This window comes from Anser anser, assembly GCF_964211835.1.
Source record: "Anser anser genome assembly, chromosome: 8".
Lineage (NCBI taxonomy): Eukaryota > Metazoa > Chordata > Aves > Anseriformes > Anatidae > Anser > Anser anser.
Window position 1 is genome coordinate 2,641,226 of NC_139728.1, and position 17,673 is coordinate 2,658,898.

At 41.2% G+C, this 17,673-nt stretch overlaps 1 protein-coding gene across 2 annotated transcripts in view; it reads left to right on the forward strand.

The window, feature by feature from the left end:
• Positions 1-3,878: 3,878 nt before the first annotated feature.
• Positions 3,879-17,673, forward strand: part of PLPPR4 (phospholipid phosphatase related 4) — a 33,082-nt gene continuing 19,287 nt past the window's right edge. The window contains exons 1-2 of one of the 2 annotated variants that reach the window (XM_083846359.1): positions 3,879-4,076; positions 17,172-17,357. In XM_083846359.1, the coding sequence (XP_083702485.1) occupies positions 3,999-4,076; positions 17,172-17,357 (264 nt within the window). In that variant the 5' untranslated portion in view covers positions 3,879-3,998. Of the gene's footprint in view, positions 4,077-4,176; positions 5,679-17,171; positions 17,358-17,673 lie in introns of those variants that run through there. The other variant, XM_083846360.1, reaches the window with a different exon arrangement.

Here is a 17,673-nt window from a genome sequence, read left to right on the forward strand (position 1 = left end):
CAGAGCAGAGCCCAGTTCCCGTGTGCCACTCTTTCTCCAGAGGAGGATTACTGTTTTAATGTGATGAGCTCACATCATCTATTCCATGCTCACTGAGCAAAACAAAACAAAACCATGCAATCTATCCATATAGTAAGAAAGAGTTAATCCTGGTCCATGCACACAGCCCCAGAAAGCCTTTGTGTTGGGAAATTGTATGGCAGCCAGGGGAAAGCAGGTTTCCTCGGGCTATCAAGCAACAGTAACTGCAACTGCTGCTGCCGCTGCAGCCTCTGGCTGTACTTGGTGCTACAGAGCACCCCATGCTGTTGTCTGGCCAGTGGGGCTGTGCAGCCACGGACCTGCTGGCTCTCAGCCAGTTCTAATCCTTCCCCAAATTGTTTCATCCTGTTTTTGCAAGGGGGTTTATCCAGTGATATAGCACAGGTCTCTGTTTATGTATTGTGCTTTCTGTTCCCATGGAAGCAGCAAAACCACAGTCATTGCCTGTGTCCAGCACTTACCAAAGCCTGGGAATACAGGCAGACTTTGCTCCAGAGGGAAGAGAGCACCTGGATAAAGAGGTAAGGACCTGCAGTCTACTTCTATACAGCGTATCTTTGCCAACACGCTAGGTTAAGCTGGAAAATCATCTCAAATCATGTTTCTAATAACTGTGGCAGCTGCTCTCTGCCTGAGAGGTGGAAGGAACTAAGGTCTCTTTCTTCACTTGAAGAAGCTCCATCAACACTTCTTTAGCAAGGACAAGGTTTTGCATCAAGGTGAGCTATTAAAAATCCACCTGAAATCACCAGGGGCATGCACCAATAGCCAAGTTTTCTTTTCGTCAAAGCAAGTATAAAGCTCTCTTCCTAAAATCTTATTCCAGATGAGTCAGAAGAAGCCTATGCTCTAGATCTATGAGTTTTATCATCTAGTTCCCTGACTTTTTTGGTACTTTAAATTTTTCCATAAACTCAATTGGTTTTGCTGAAGCAAAGCAGAAACAGCTTTATGTTTTATGCTAACATATTTCCATGACACTTTCCTGTTACAGAGATTGCTTGAAGTTGGTTAAAAAGAGCTGTCAGCATTACTGCAGATACTACCCTGCACATAGATAATATTCATAAGTCATGCATCACCACACTTTCTTGTAAGACTATCTTGATTGAAAAGGACAGGCGGCATTTTCTGAATCTTTTGCCACTAACACATTTTTTTTTAGGAGACCATATAGATGAGATGGCCATTTACACAATGGCATATCCTTGTCCCATGCTGACTGTTCCCCTTCCCCCCACCACACAGCCACCCTCTTTAGGAACACACGTGCATTTTTTCCTACAATTGCTTCACTTCAGCCAAAAAATATACAAGCCCTCTCCTGTCTCTACCAGTACATTCACAAAACTGTGAAAAACAAAACCAGAGAATCAACACAACTCTTCCTGTCCTTACAGCATTCACACAGCTTGCATAGCATCCTTCCCACCACACACATATTTCTAGTAAAAATTTGTAGAATAGGGGTTGGCTACTGCCCTGTGTTTTACTGTACCTGACTCACAGTTACAATTTAAATTGGCCTTTAGGCACTACAATAATAACATAATTAATAACAACTTTTTATCAGCTTCTGAAGTTAAATCACCATGTGAGTTTCTCAGTTCGTTCTACCCACGAAGCACCCTAACCCTCTTACTCTGTTCCAGAGTGAAGCAATCTGTGTGTGGAGGTAAGCAAAGCACTCTTCAGTCATTTTTAATGGTTTGTGCTCATGATTTCCAAGCCAGACTCATGACTTCAGAACAAGCGAGGCTGATACAGTAAATGTAACTCTAAATGGCTATCACTTATTAACCCCTATTCCCATAACAACTGGGAAATAATTTGGCAGTAGCAAAATCTTGCTACAGCTCCTCAACTTTTGCCCTTTTACTTGGAGTAACCCAAAAGCAAGGTTAACAAAAAGGGAGGTTTTTTGTTTTTGATGTTGTTATTTTTTGGCTTTTTCACCTAAAGGCTAGACCATTGGTGGGTAGGAACCACAAGCAGACACCCACCCACTGCCCCAAATCATTTCCTGGAATTTGGCTCTGACAGCCGAGTACAGACCTCCTCTGCTCACAGCTCCTCCACTCCCAGCAACCCTCGTGTCCACCCCTGCTGCCTGGAGCCCCCCTGCACTGCCCCCTGTTCCCAGGGTACCAGTGAGCCACTGTCCCCCCAGGTGAGCAGAAGCCGCAGAAATCCTTCCTGACAGGGTTAGGACTAGACCACGTGTTGGTATGGCAACACTAGCAACCTGCTGGAGCTCTGGAAAGTCTTTTTCAATGATCTGGAGTCAGGCTGCAGATTTCCCTTCCACACCTGCCTGTAGGCATGGAGACTGACAAGTATATTTTTGCTTTTAACATCTTGTTATGAGACTTTGCTTGTCTGCTTAGTGCAGAGCATGGACTTGACAAACCCTTTGTGTATAAATGAGAAAACAGCTGGAAAAGACAAGGGACTGATGGGAATCTTCATCTCCATTGCCATAGCCCGCTGGCCACAGCACCCCAAATACCAGTGACCATCTGGAGACTGAATAAGAACAGCGAGTTGTTTCCCATACTCCCCAAAAGCAGGAAAGACAGGAAATAAACTGTGACAACTCAGTTCATGCTTCTTTCCTTGAATGGTAAAGCTAAATGCCACAACCCAGGGCTAAGCTTACAGGTACAAGACAACCTTTGGAGACATTATTGATGTGCTATAAAGGAATGACAATGCTACCCCATCCACAGAAGGCCTGCAGGCCTTATCAAGGATACTTCCCGTTGACATCAACAGGAACTTGCCTGAGAAAAGGCTGTAAGCTTTGATCCACAAATAGGATCCCGAAATAACACATTTCACCATGGAAACTATTGTTCAGGTTAATTCCTTTCTCTTTAAGGTTGTAGCAGCAATTGCACCAGACACTCCACGGATTAGAGAAATCCCAGGCTCCAGTTCCAGGCTTCCAGTACAGAGGGGACACGCACAAGGCTGATGAGCTCGGTTCTGCCCTCAGACCTGGCCCCACTACTCCCTGATGGGTGCTGAGGCCAGGTGAGCTGCTGTTAGCAGACTGAGCTCATGCAGAGCACATCCACCCTGTAATATTGACCATCCAAGGACCACTGCTACCAGGGCCATTCTACTCATCTGTTTCAGGTGAAAGATTTCCCAGAAACAACGCAAAAGCCCCAAACTCCCCTTGGACCAACCCTGCACACCGCACACCTGCTGGTATGCTGCGCAGGTGTTTCAGCCTGCATACACACAGCTGCTGATCACTTACGGGCTGCAGCCAGAGCTTTCCTTGCTCCGTGGCACCTTCCTCTTCCCACCCCATCCCATCCCATCCCACCCCATCCCATCCCATCCCATCCCATTCCATCCCATCCTATCCCATCCCATCCCATCCCATCCCATCCCATCCCATCCCATCCCATCCTATCCATCCCATCCCATCCCATCCCATCCCATCCCATTCCATCCCATCCTATCCCATCCCATCCCATCCCATCCCATCCCATCTCATCTTATCCCATTCCATCCCATCCTATCCATCCCATCCCATCCCATCCCACCCCATCCCATCCCATCCCATCTCACCCCACCCCATCCCATCCCTTCTCACCCCTCCCCATCTCACCCCATCCCACCCCACCCCACCCCATCCCACCCCACCCCATCCCATCCCATCTCATCTTATCCCATCCCATCCCATCCCATCCCATCCCACCCCACCCCATCCCATCCCACCCCACCCCACCCCACCCCATCCCACCCCCCCATCCCTGCCCCCCCATCCATGCCCCCCATCCCCTCCCCGGCCGCCCCGTCCCGAAGGAGTTAACGCCGCCGCCCCCCGCCGCCCCCTGACGTCAGCCCGGCGCAGGGGACGCGGATCGGGCGGAGGAGACCCGCGGCTGCCGGCGGCCGGGGGAGCGCTGCCGCGGGGCCGCCGCCCGCAGCCCGGCACCATGTCCGCCAAGGAGCGGCCGAAGGGCAAAGTGACCAAGGACAGCGTCACCCTCCTGCCCTGCTTCTACTTCGTGGAGGTGAGCGGCCGCGCGGGGACGGCGCCGGGGACCCGGGCGGGTGCGGGGATGGGGGCTCCGGGGGGCTGCGGGGGTCTCCGGGGGCTGCGGGGCCGGGGGATGCCGCGGTCCCGGCGGGGCGCCCCCGCCGCCTGCTCCGGGTTCCCCGGGCGCTGCCTCGCCTTCCCCGGGGCCCGCAGCGGGGAGCGGGCGCTGTGTGCGGGAGGTGCGGGGGCGGGGGGCAGAGAGATGCCGAGGCTGCTCCGCTGCTCCCTCGGCACGGAGACGCGTTTCAAGGAGGGCTGCTAGGCGAACGCCGCTCGCCGTTCTTTGCTGGCATAAAAATCCCGTTCGTAAGGATTGCTCGGGAAAATAGAAACGATCTCAAAATGACAGCCAGCGGTATGTTTTTGTCGACCCTTGGATTACGCCCCCAGTACACCCCCTGCTTCCTCTGAGGGAGCTAAAAACGCCCGTGATGAAAATGGAATGAGGTTCTCTGCACGCCTTGTGCTTGGAGAGCAAAACCTGCCATGGCTGCTCAGCTGGTGGCAGGTGGAGTTGCAGAGGCACTCGCTGCCTGGTGTGTCACTTGGAGGCATGATGCTGCCTTGGAGCACACAGCCACATGTGTACTGCCAGATCAGGAGTGAATACGGGTTAAACTTAGGAATGAGATGAAAATGTTTTAGGGGGTGAGCACAGTGTTTCTGTGTGAGTGGGGTCATCTGAAGTGACTGGGGCACTGTGAGGTGTCATGGGACTTACCTCAGAGAGAGACTGTGGTAATAATGGGAAGAACTTATTGGTAAAATATGGGGTAGGAATTAATTACAACTGATAGGCTAAATAAACATATGAAAACACACACAGTACTTAATGTAAAAAAAAAATACTGAAATATAAACGTTGGGGGAAAATATAGAACAAGAATTACCTGAAGGTGCATTTGAAGGACTTTGGAGGTCTTCTGGAAGGAAGCAGGGATTGGGTTCAGAAGGGGTTTTAGGTAACAGTGGGGTGTCTCTGTCCCCCGTATTTCATAAGCACCTGGACATGATTGGGAGCTAACCTGAAGTACGCAGCACCGAGCGGAAAGCTTTGCAGAGGCTGTTCCTGTGGAAGCAGCAGGCATTCCTGTCGCTGTAACTAGCCTGCTCAAGAAAAGCCCTTTGATGGAAGGCGCTTGTTGTGCCATCCAACTTACATTGGCTTTGTACAGGAGGGAGAGGTCAAGCCTGGAAAAGTCCCTAGAAAAGGCAGTTTTCCTCACTCTCCATGCCATCCTTGTTGCTTTGGGAATCCAAGCAGCAAAGGAGATGGCTGGGCCTCAGCCTGGGAGTAACTCTGATGCTGGGGGACAATGAGAGATCCTGCAGAACATGACAGAACTGTGCTCTTTGGTGGGCTTTGCCTGCAGCAAGATGGGATGAATTACAGAGCAGCAGCACTAAACGTGTGCCTGGTGCTCTAAGAGTTGCCTTATATAATATTAATGCCATACTCGTAGCATGGCATTTCCCCTGGAAGCTCCCTGTAGCTGTTACAAGGAATAATGGAAACGATTCTGCAAGCAGTGAAGAAATTAGACCGGGCTCTTTGTACAGGCTCTACATGAAGCAGGTGAGTTCTCCACTCTGATGTGGACTCTTAAAAATCTTAAAATCTTCAGTGGGTCATCTACAGCTAGATCTAAAAAGAGGTGGAGATCAGCACTGCAGAGCCTCTTCAGCACCCAGCTGCTCCAAGAGGGAATCAGAATTCTCAGTTCAGAGAACAGGCTACTAAGGAACTTCTAGGACTTTGATGTTATTCCTTCACAGGAGTGGAGTCTAGAACCTGTGTGAGCCCTTCTCCCCCAGGAGTCCTAATTATTGAGGACTGCAGACTTGTGCCCCCTTTTGAGCCGATGAACATTTAGGTATTCAATACAAGTAAAAGCAACGTCAAGGGAAAAAGCTGTCTGCAATCCACCTGATACATTAATTAGGAATCTCTGAGCTATCATTCCTCTCCCATCACACAGCAGGAAGATTTGAATCCATGTCGCACATTTTAGGCGAGTACACAAATCACTTGCTTGAAGAAAGGGTGACAGCAATTCAGGTGGTATTTAAACATTTAAGTTTTGTTTCCTGTGTACAACCACCAGCATTTACCCACTAATTCTAATCAGACTAACGACACTGCCTTCCTAGAGCTTTGTAGCACAGGCAGATACCAGCATTTCAACAGCATCAGAAAAAGAACAGGATGGCTTACATTCTTCTGTAGTGATTGGCTCAAGGAGAACCAAAGGCTGAGTTATACTTCATACAAAGGGATCCAATCAAAGAGAATTTAGTTGGCAGTGGAAATTCCCAAGTGTATTGGACAGAAGGGTTGCCCAGTGTGGAGGACTGGCATTACTATGAAATAGAGATTTCTTTTGTAAGCAGAAGGTAGGTTTCTCCTATGATCCAGAAAAAAAAAAAAAAAAGTAAATTACCAATTTAATTAATGCTTTCCTTTTAATTTCATGAAAGGCAATTGAATGGATGATGGGAAACAAGCTTTTTAGCTCTCTCCTCTAGACACTATCAATTCTTTTATGGATGTCTTTTTTCCCTTCTGCCACGCACTCTGATTTTTCCTGTCCCATTCATACCAGAAAGTCCCTCCCCACACTGAATTGCAGTGAATAAACATAGGAAATCAAGTTTGCACTTTCAAACAAGAAAATCAGAGTTTGCTGTCTTCCACTTAGCATCAGGACCTAGGAGGTCTAGGGTAAAGAAAAATTAAATTGTTTAGAAAATACATTATAAAAAAGGGTTGTTTCTTCTCTCAAATACTAAACAAAAGGAAAGATATGAGAACAAAGGACGTTGGGACAAAGAGGAAATGGAAATTCCAAAGCGGTAGGAAAGGGAAGCATTTGTGTTATACAAATGTAAAATAGAACACAGTTAAAGAGGGAAAAATCTGTAATAACTGATGTATTTCAGGCATAAGAGAATAAAGAATGAGTAAAAAATAAAAATAAAAAAATTCTCTGCTCCAGAAGGACCTGATCTTTAGAAAGAGCAGCAAACAAATAGAGCTCTGACACACAGGTGTTTCTGCCGTTAAGATCCTTAGGAATACATTATGAATGGAAATAACTCCTATACATGAAAGCATGTGGTGGCAGCAACTTTCATGATTGGATAAAATGCAATTACATAGGACAACTGTCAGTTAACTTTAAAATAAATACCGTGGGCCTGATTTTGATTTCAGTCTAATTTAAGAATAATTCAAACCAACAGATTTTAACACAGCAGAGTCACAACATAAAACCAATATGCACGTCTTAAATCAATGTTATCACTGGAGCCATTCTTCGTTTACACAGGAAGTAAAAGAAGAAGCAGGATAGAGCTTCGGAAGACATAGAAAGGAAAAGGAACTAAAAATCTGTAAGGAAGAAATGGAGCTTCAGAAAAATGTGGGTGGGTCATCTTCCAAAAAAATCAAAGGCTAACAAAGAAGCATGTTTTCAATTTTCATGATTCATAAAATAAAAACTTCATGATTTACTCTATATTTTAGAGGTTATTTTAAAATGCTGGTAAGACTCCTGCATAGCAGAGCCTCTGATCAGCACATGCTCTTGAGAGCTGAATAGCTTTAGATTGCCTCGTGCATCTTGCTCACCTGAGACATATGAAAATGAGCACTGCCAGGCCGCTTGGCCTGTCTTATTCCTAATTATGGGTGTGATATTTTAGGGTTCTGTAGACTGTATAGGTAATCTGAACTTCATTTTCATAGCTGGGAAGGTCAAAACTTGGCATGAAAATTCAGTCTCTAGGCAAGTGTAAATTTTTTTTCATGGTGGAAAAGCCTACATGCCTCTGGAAGATATTGGAAATGAGTATTCCTGGAAGAAGTTCTGCTCTTTGTCAACTGACAGTTTCTTTTCAGCATATTCAGAATATATAAGTATATTCACTTGCAGAAGAAATCACAGAATCACTTAGGTTGTAAATGACCTTCAAAATCATTAAGTCCAGCCATCAACCTGACCTCCTGAGTCCCATCACCAATCCAGGTGTCTTAGTGCCACATCCACACATCTTTTGAATACCTCCAGGAATGGGGACTCCTCCGCTTCCCTGAGCAGCCTGTTCCAATGCTGCCCAGAGAATGCCTCATATTTTAATATGAATTTGGAAAATATCCAGGGTTATCTAATTTCTGTTCCTGAGGTAATGGTCATATTTTAGGTGCAGGACAGATACATTTATTCTTAGTGAAGGAAAAAGATTTCACCTGTGCTCATGCACTTGAAAAATTCCTGGATTAAATCCTCATTTTGTAGAAGGCACTATGAATTCTGCCTTTGATTTTAGCGACACTAATACTTTATCCTGTGTCCCAGATGTGGGAATGCAAAAGGACATGGTGTTGTCAATCTGAGCAAACACTTAACTTTTCTTGGTTCCTAAAGGAGACTATATATTCTTATATACAGTGGTATGAGCAGTGGAATTCTTACAACAGTGGTATGAGCAGTAGGCACAGTAAGCAGTAAGTGTTATCACTATAGGACTCCAGCCTGCAAAATGCAGGTCATCAGCTTCCATTGAAATAAATACATGGAAAGAATGTTCACTGTGTCTCAGCACCAGACACTTTATTTCCATTTGTTTCTAATATCTACTGACAGAGCTAGGTTGGAAATGTCAAATGTTTGTGCACATCAGTAGGTAGCCCTGTGCCACTTCTAAGTCACATCTGGAGGGTTGTTTTTTTTTCAGTTATTCAGCCATGCATAACCCACCACATTTAAATTATGCACTTTGTCACCTCCAAGTCATGTATAGGTGTGACTGTATGAGACAGAAGATGCTGACTGAATGCAGTGATTAGAGTAAGTGCATAGGGAGAATGGGCTATAAAACTAAATCTTCCTTCCTAAGAACAGGATGTTGGTATCTAGTGCAAGAGTTAAACTACACTGCTGTTTCTTGGAGGAGCAATGTAGTCCCATTTCTCTCTAGGTAGGTTTTCGGTTACACTTGAGTTAGCCTTAGGGGAAAAACACACACACACACACTCACACACAAACTGTAGAAGATGAAATGATCCCCATACTGTGGAAGTAGCATAATGCTTACCACATATATTGCTTTTTCTCTCAAAAGAGTCAACCATGTGTGAGGGGAGGGGAAGGTGGAGAAATACTCTTAACAGTCTGCTTATTGAGCTAACCTTGCAATGTGGCTGACTCACGGAGTATAGACATCAAATTTTTTATCACATTGCATTAGAGACCAGCATCCCCATAATATTAACAGCCAGTCTGAGGCTTGAGGAGGCTGCTGTTCATCCAAAGCAACTAACATTCATTGACCAAGCTGTCAACATTATATCCTCCCCATCACTTCCGTGTTTACAGAAGAGCTGTACAGCCTGCATACTACTAGCTTTTAGAAGAAGATGAGCAGAAAATGGTAACAAAAAAGGAAGTGCCAGGGCTGGGCTAAGGTTGTCCTGAGAGGGGGAAAAAAATGCCAGTGCCATATGTTAGATCTCCCTTTGTGTTCAGCTACTTGCTTGGGCAGTGTAGCTTGAGTGGAAGAGGGTCCTGTTCCCTTCTCAGTCCTACATCATCCTCCTGATCTAGTACTTCACTAGTAAAAGGAGGCCTGAACATATTAGAAATCAAAGGAGAATCATTTTTCCAAACAATTACCTCTTCCAGAAGTAGAAATATTTGTACCCCTTTCTGTGATTTTCTTCTATTATTATTAAAAATCTATTACTCTGCAGCCAAAATTAAAAATCAGCAGTAAATTGTGTAACCTTACCTACACAGGAGCTGAACTGTTACAAACATTGTAATCTTTACTGATGATCCTTTCACTTAAAAGTTCATTTTGTAGGGAGAGAGTTCATACATTGCAAAAGAGCATGGAAGTAAGCTACTGGAGGAGGGTTGGCACCCACAGTAATTTTTGTTTTTCATATGAAACGTATTTTGGAGAGTAGAATAAATTGTAATAGTTTGCAGGGATTGACAGCTTTGTCTGCTAGAGATGTGGGGTTTTTGTTTGTTTGTTTGTTTGTTTTTTCAGGAAACTTCTTGCTGAAATTTAGTAAAAGTTTGACCTGAAAACAGCCAACTTTTTGAAATGCTGCTGTTCTTGTTTTGCCATAAATTTACAGCAGCCAGTAGAAAAGAATCATAATCAACAGGGCGTGCTATATCCTAATCTCATTGTTTGTAGTTACTTATTGATTATAACTAATCACTGAATTAATTAATAATCATAATTAACTGTAATCATAATTAATGTAATGAATCATCAATTATTTTTGAAGTCACACTGACAGTAAATGTGTTCCTGGTATTTTTAAGGTGATGTAAAATTTCTGTCTAAGTGTTTGCTTTATATTTAAGCGCATATACTTAAGTTGAAATATTTTAAAATTATTTTTAGATTATTCCTGCTTGATAATATTTTTGTTAAACAATTGCTGTTTTTTTTTTCTCTCTAAATAATTGCTGCTTTAAAAAAATCCAAAACCAACAACAAAACAAACAAACAAACAAACAAAACAGAGAGAGAAAGAAGCACTTTTAGGATTACCTAAAGTCAAAGTGTGACTTTGAAATTTCTGAAAAAAATAGAAATTTTATCACTCGTATATCATCTCTATTTTTGGTCTTACATGTACTGAGAGGTTTTCCATTAAGATTTGGCAAAAGATTGAGAGGTTTGAGGAATTATACACAGATATCTGTTGTATTTCTAAAGCAACACTCTAATTGGCAGTCACAGAACAATTCAATTAAATTCTAAAATCAATGTTGGAAATAGGGATAACTTAATTTTCCACAATGGTAATGATAATAGATTTCAATGGCACCTGGGATTCTAAACTGTGAGTCAAAATTAAATCCAATAGAGTTAATCTGGGAGAAGAAAGACCACATCATGTCTCTGCAATTAGTTTTCACAAAACTTAGACAATGGTTAGGTAAAATCCTTCAGAGAAAAGACCAGTTCCTTACAGCTTTGGGCCAGATTAAGCCTGCATCCATACAGACGTACAAGAAGCAGCAGAAACTGGAGTTTAGAGAGAAAAGCAAAACCAGATTTATACAGATGCAAATTTTAGGCTTCTGAAAAGGCCTGAATGCTTTCTTTTGCAAGCATGAGGGTTTAAGAATTATTTTAGAACATACAAAATCTACAAACCTGACTTCCCTGCTCTACATCCATCCTATGTTCTGTACTATCTCTCAGAAGTCCTCATGATAGCCCAGTCTGCAATGTCGTTAAACCTGTACTTGGTCTTAATCCCAGCTCAGCACTGCAGTCTCACTGAGGGTGAAGCTACAGCACTGATGCAGCTGAGCAGGAGCCATGCTGAGGACCCTGCAAAAGAGCTCATGGGTTCCAAAAAACAAGAGAAAATGGCAGCATTTGGGCTGATAACATTTTCTCTGCTTGACCTTTTTCTGGAAGGTATTCAGACATCATAGTCATGACCTCAGTATTCATTCCTGTCAGGATAGAAGAGCCCTGTCTTTCCAGTTTCTCCTCCTGTCTTGCAAAGCTCACAGCAAAGTACGACAGGACAACAGCCATGGAGGTTGAAAGCTGCAGTCACTGTTAGTAGTTGGCTAAGAATAGAAATACCTTGTCTCCCCCAACCCACCACAGCCCTCTTTTTTGTCTCATCCATCTGTTGTGCCTTGTCATTTAGACCATGAATTCTTTGGCACAAGGACTGACATTTATAATACATTTTAATAGAATCTCCCACAATGCCACAGCCTTGCAGTGCAAACGCAACTTAATTTTTAAATTGACCATCCTTTTCCCAAGCACTTGGCTGTTGTTGATTTTATGAGGAGAAACTGATGGCATTCATTAGCTGTCTCTCTGAGGCAATCCTGTGTGCTTACTTGGTTGCTTAAAAAGATTTCCTAATTACCAGAAGGCAAGAGAAATACCAAGAGGCAGCTCTGGTGCCCAGGACCTCCTTGTCTGCTGTGGAAGAGCTGCAGAACAACCTAGAGATCTAACAATTCTTTGGCCGCCCAAGCCCACAAGTTATTTCCAAATGTAAAAGATTCAAGTATCCTATCAAGTGTTACTTAATCCTTCTTGACAGGTGGGCTAGTCATACTGTCTTTAATCTGTATCTGGTTAATTGTGGCTTGGCTTCCTCTGAAAGCTATGTACATACTTCTCTCTTCTTTTCTGCCTATCATATACAGGCAGGTAAAACAAGGCAATTCTACAGCCTTTGTATTTGCATCCAGTCTCAAGGAAAATCACTCAAGTCATTCTGCTCATCACAGTAAGCAGCAACTTCAATATTTTGCTATGACTGCACAAGAGGCGTTTCATTTTTTCCTCGTTTAACCTCACTGAAATATAGCCTAGGCTAATCACTTTTGTAACCAATATTCAAAGAGTGTCTCCTGGCAGCCACCAACACAGTCCAATACAGTGAGAGAGGATCTGGATTTGAGTTCATGAAAAGAGATAACACCCATAGTGCATTTTAGCAAAGCAAAGAGAGGTCACTAACTACATCCTACAAAACATGTTTAGACATTTGAGTATGTGATACTCGACGGCTAAGCTCTCACAAAGCCCATGGGTTTGAAGATACGCTCTTGAAGATACATATGGACTCTGCCTAGTTAAGTGCTGGCAAATGTAAGAATTAGATATGTAACTACCAGTGTACAGCTTTAGAGAAAGGGAATTTGTAGAAGCTACTAATTTTCACAGAGATTTAATTATGCATGTATCCAGTTGCATATTCTTTCAAAGTACAAAAGAACTGGGGGTGGGGAATGGGGGTAGTGCTAATTTGTTGCCTTTCTCTGGTTTAAGCCTCACTGTTTCCATGGTGTCATTTAGGAAACCATCAATACCTGATTGCTACTGGCTTGCCTGTAAGACTTGCAGAGGGAACCTGTTTTTAGCAAAGCTTTGATTATCTGGGAATTCTCCAAGGGGAAGGAATTAGAAATGTAAGGCTCTGCAGAGACACTATGGAATAGTAAAGTTAAAGGTCCAACATTTTCACTCCAGAGCAAGCACTTAAAAGCACAATTCCTAGCTCAATACAGCAGTCTTTGTAATATTAATAACATTTATTAATATTAATAACAAAGTCTTAGGTCTTAATAAAGGCTCTTAGCAGTAAAAAAATAAAATAAAATAATAATAATCATTAAATAAAAAGCACAACTCAACTGAACCTTTTCAGCAACTATGCTGATTATGGTCCCAATTCTAATACTCCAGGCCAAAGGGAGTTTGACCACTTGGGTCAAACTCTACATTTATAGGTGTAAGTTGCAAGGTAAACAAGGATCCTTCTCCGTTAGCCAACCAAGGAGGTAAGAGTATAAAGACTTACTAGTCAGGATATGTGAGCTGAGGTTGGGAAGTTTATTATTCTACTTAGGAATAGGAAAATTCCTATTCCATTTCGTAATTAAAACAATACACATTATACTGTCTAATTATATTTGACATTTTCAAGGTATTGGGAACTGAAGTCTGTAATTACAGAACTACTGCTGCCTTAAGCAGAACACTCCATAAATATTCATATATTAAATAGCCACTTATACTGTTTAGTAGATTTTAGAAACGTTTGCTTTTCTTTGGCCCTTTTGAAGATGCATTTTATATTTGTATTTTAAAAAAGATAGGAAGAGAAATGTCCTGTGGGATCAGACATACCGTATATAGCAAATTGACTATAAACCTATTCATTAGTATTGTAAGCAGTCATGTTAGGTATTCACAGTCCTTTAGAATTATTTCTTTTCTTTTAGCACAGTGGGTAATTACAGTCAGAAATAATATGGGAGTCCTGTAGTGGAACTGTAAGATAATGAAATATAATTTTCATGATTCTTTGATTTTTGTAATTAACACTTAAATTACAGCTAACATACAGCAGCTTTTTTAAAAAAATGATAGTTGTCCACATCTTTTTTTAGTGGTTCACAATAAAAAGTCACTTAGTCTTTCACCTACTTGTGATTGTTTGATATTGCCATTTAAAACAGTTGCTTGCCTAAGAGTACCATAACCAGAGTAGAGATGGACTTATGGTAGGGGCCAGTTGTTCAGGAGAGGCTTTCCTGTTCTCAGTGTTAGAGAAATGGAAAAATATACAATGGAGATGAAACTCTGAATGCAAAATGTTCCATGAGTTTTCCTGCCCTGTGTTCCCATCCTAGAAAATTAACCTTTGGGGAAACCTAGATGAAGAGACATCAGAAGGGTAATAGACCCTGTGCGTATCTTGATCATTTAGCTCACTGGAATAGGTTTATGTCTTTTTATAAGATACTTTGTCTCACAGGACCTGGCCCCTTGCTAAGTCATTTAGGTATGGCTTTCAAATAGTTAATAAGATATTGCCAGTGCCTCAACGTTTAAATGCTGTGCAGAAGTGAATTTGCAATATGCATGAGCTCAAATGCAGTCTCAGTGTCCAAGCAAGAGTGGAAGAGACTGCTCAAGCTCCCTGCACACCAGGGTAGCACACGCTGTAGAAGCCTTCTGGACAGGATGCTCCTTATCCCAAACAGCTCTACAGTCTCTGTGCAGTGTGGGAAGAAGAGCACCCAGTTCCACAAAATAAAATAAATATAAAATATAAAATATAAAATATAAAATATAAAATATAAAATATAAAATATAAAATATAAAATATAAAATATAAAATATAAAATATAAAATATAAAATATAAAATATAAAATATAAAATAAATCCTTAGTATGAAGACTTAAGGAAGTCCTCTTATATCCCTACACATCTGTATAATGACTGGAAACAGTCATTATCGTGACTAATTGTGCATGCCTGTAGTATAGTTAATAGGGACTGTGTCCAGCAGGATGTGAGAAGTATAATTAAATAATGTATCCAACTAAAGAACTGGACTTCTTCCTGTAATGAGTAGGAAGCAGGACTCAAGTTACCTTTTAAATAATTATTCCAACATAGTATAAATACATATTATATAATAGTCATTTTATATATTGTGTATTCATATTATATTCGATACATATTGAAATATATTACATCTTACTTGTTTTTATTATATGCTATACGTAACATATGTGTAATATAGTATGTGAGTGCACATGGCATAGAATCCCAGAATATCCCAAGTTGAAAGGGACCCACAAGGATCCTGGACTCCAACTACACCTATACACATATAAACTAGTTATTGAAACAAACTTGCTAGATGCCTGATCTTTTTGTAATGCTCACGGTACTTAGCTTCATTTAAGGTGCCAATACCCATTCCCTTTCTACATCATCACATCTTCGCTACTAGATAAGATTACGGTGGAATCAACTTGAACACAGATAACTAGGCAAGCAAAATCGTTCTGATCTCTAACTTCAGTATATTTAGAACACTTTTGAAAATAGCAAAAGGTGTTCTTTTCGTGCAAAACCTAAGTTGTATTAAGAAGTACGTTTCAGTAAAATTTAGATAGTATCCTTCTTCCCTAACCACACAAAATTATATTGTATGTACAAAAAATCTACATTTAGAAAGCCCAGTGTTTAAAAATCTGAAAATGACTAGTTAATGCAAGAAACCATTGTCCCTCTTCCACATATAGTTTATGTTTTTTATAGTTTTTATTCATAATTTTTCCAGTATAAATATTTATTCAGTTTTACCTCTGCTTTTTATTTTATTATAGAATGGGACAAATTATACTGATTTTAATCAAACAATATTTTTTTTTTTGTAAATGTATACAGAAGATTGAAAGTATAATATAATCTCAGCATGCCTGAAATTATGTCAGGGCAGTTCCTATTCCTTATAACGTGAGGTGCCTGATGGAAAAGGGGAGTATTTTTTTTCTCAAGATGTACAATACAACCTTATCTAATTTTTATGATTCTATCTGTCAAAGCAAATATATTTAGTTGTTTCAAGTTTTTGCTTTTCAGCTGCAGTTAATAGTGAGGAGAAGTTAATGTGATAGCCATCTTAAAAATATATATATATAAGTAAAGGAGAAAAGGAAGCAGATAGGCAGCAGAGACATAGGGAGGGAGCCATTGCATCACAGTGGAGGAGCAGGCAGTGGTTGCAATATTGCCTTGTCAAGTGAGGACTCTGGGAAATAACAACCATAAAACTTTTTTGAGCATTTACTAGGCATTCACTAAGAGGATGCAAAGAACTATCACATGCTGCTGGTCACCTCTGAATGCCCCACTGCCCAATCTGGGGAAGGGCTGCCCTGCCTACTCATCAACCATTGGCTTCAAAATGCATTTTTGCTATTACTCGTCCTGAAAGACTTCCTTCCACAGCGATTTACTGCTTGAATCTATGCTTTCAGGAGTTGGTGGTACGCTGAGGTGAATTTATCCCCAGAGGAGCTAACTTTGCTCTTAATAAATTACTAGAAGTAATTGTGATGGCTAAAATCATTAAATAGCTAGAGGATAAAAGAACTGTGAACCACAGTCATCATGGTTCTACACAGACTGAATCTTGCCAAAGTTAATTGCTTTTTGATAGAATTACAAAATGAATGTGCTAAGGCAAAACACTGTGTTACTATATATTTAGATTCTAGGCAAGCACTGGGTAGTGTTTTTCATTAACTGTTACTTTGAAACTTAATAAAAATTGGTTTGGTTATAAATACTGTTATATATATGGCTGATAAAGGACCAAAAAGGGTGAGGATGAGCAGCAGAAAGGTGAGGCCCCACATGGGAGACTGAAATTGTGTACTTACTTAAAAAAATAAAAAATTAAAAAATAAATCTGTCCATTAATGATTCATGCATGAAAGGGCTAAATTATATGGGCTGAAGGTTGGAATGAGTATTTTAACTAGCTTGGTAGACAACAGTTACTTGATATCAACTGAATACTATGATATCTCTATAGAATTAGTTATTTAAAGATGGTAACACAGATATAACAAGGAACACTGAGGTGTAAAAATCAGACATCACAGAGATTTATTAACAGACAATGTTGTCTTTGCAAAAGTATTACTATTCAATTTCTGAACAGTAATTTGTTGTTTTCTTCTTTTCTAGTTGCCAATATTGGCATCTTCTGTTGTTAGCCTTTATTTTCTTGAACTTACTGATGTCTTCAAGCCAGTTCACTCGGGATTTAATTGCTATGACAAGAGTCTGAGTATGCCATATATTGAACCTACACAAGAGGCTGTTCCCTTTTTGATGTTGCTTAGTCTGGTGTTTGCTGGACCATCAATTACGGTAAGTTTGAGGTGCCACGGTCACTTATTAAAAATTTTGAACATTTTCAATTGACATAAAGAAAATAGCTCCTTTGTCTTCAATGTGGCAGCAGAGTGTCTTCCAGATAAGTTACGTTAGGATTTTAAATTCAATTCTATTCTTCCATAGCAGAAGGAGACACACACTCCTTAAAACATTCCCTGTAGCACTTCGTCTATTCTCTTTATACTGATTGTGGGTACTAACGTTAAGAAACAGCATCAGCAGTTGGGTGAGAATAGTTTGAATCGTTCTGTTATGCTATACAAATATTTTAACCTTTTACAGATGGGTT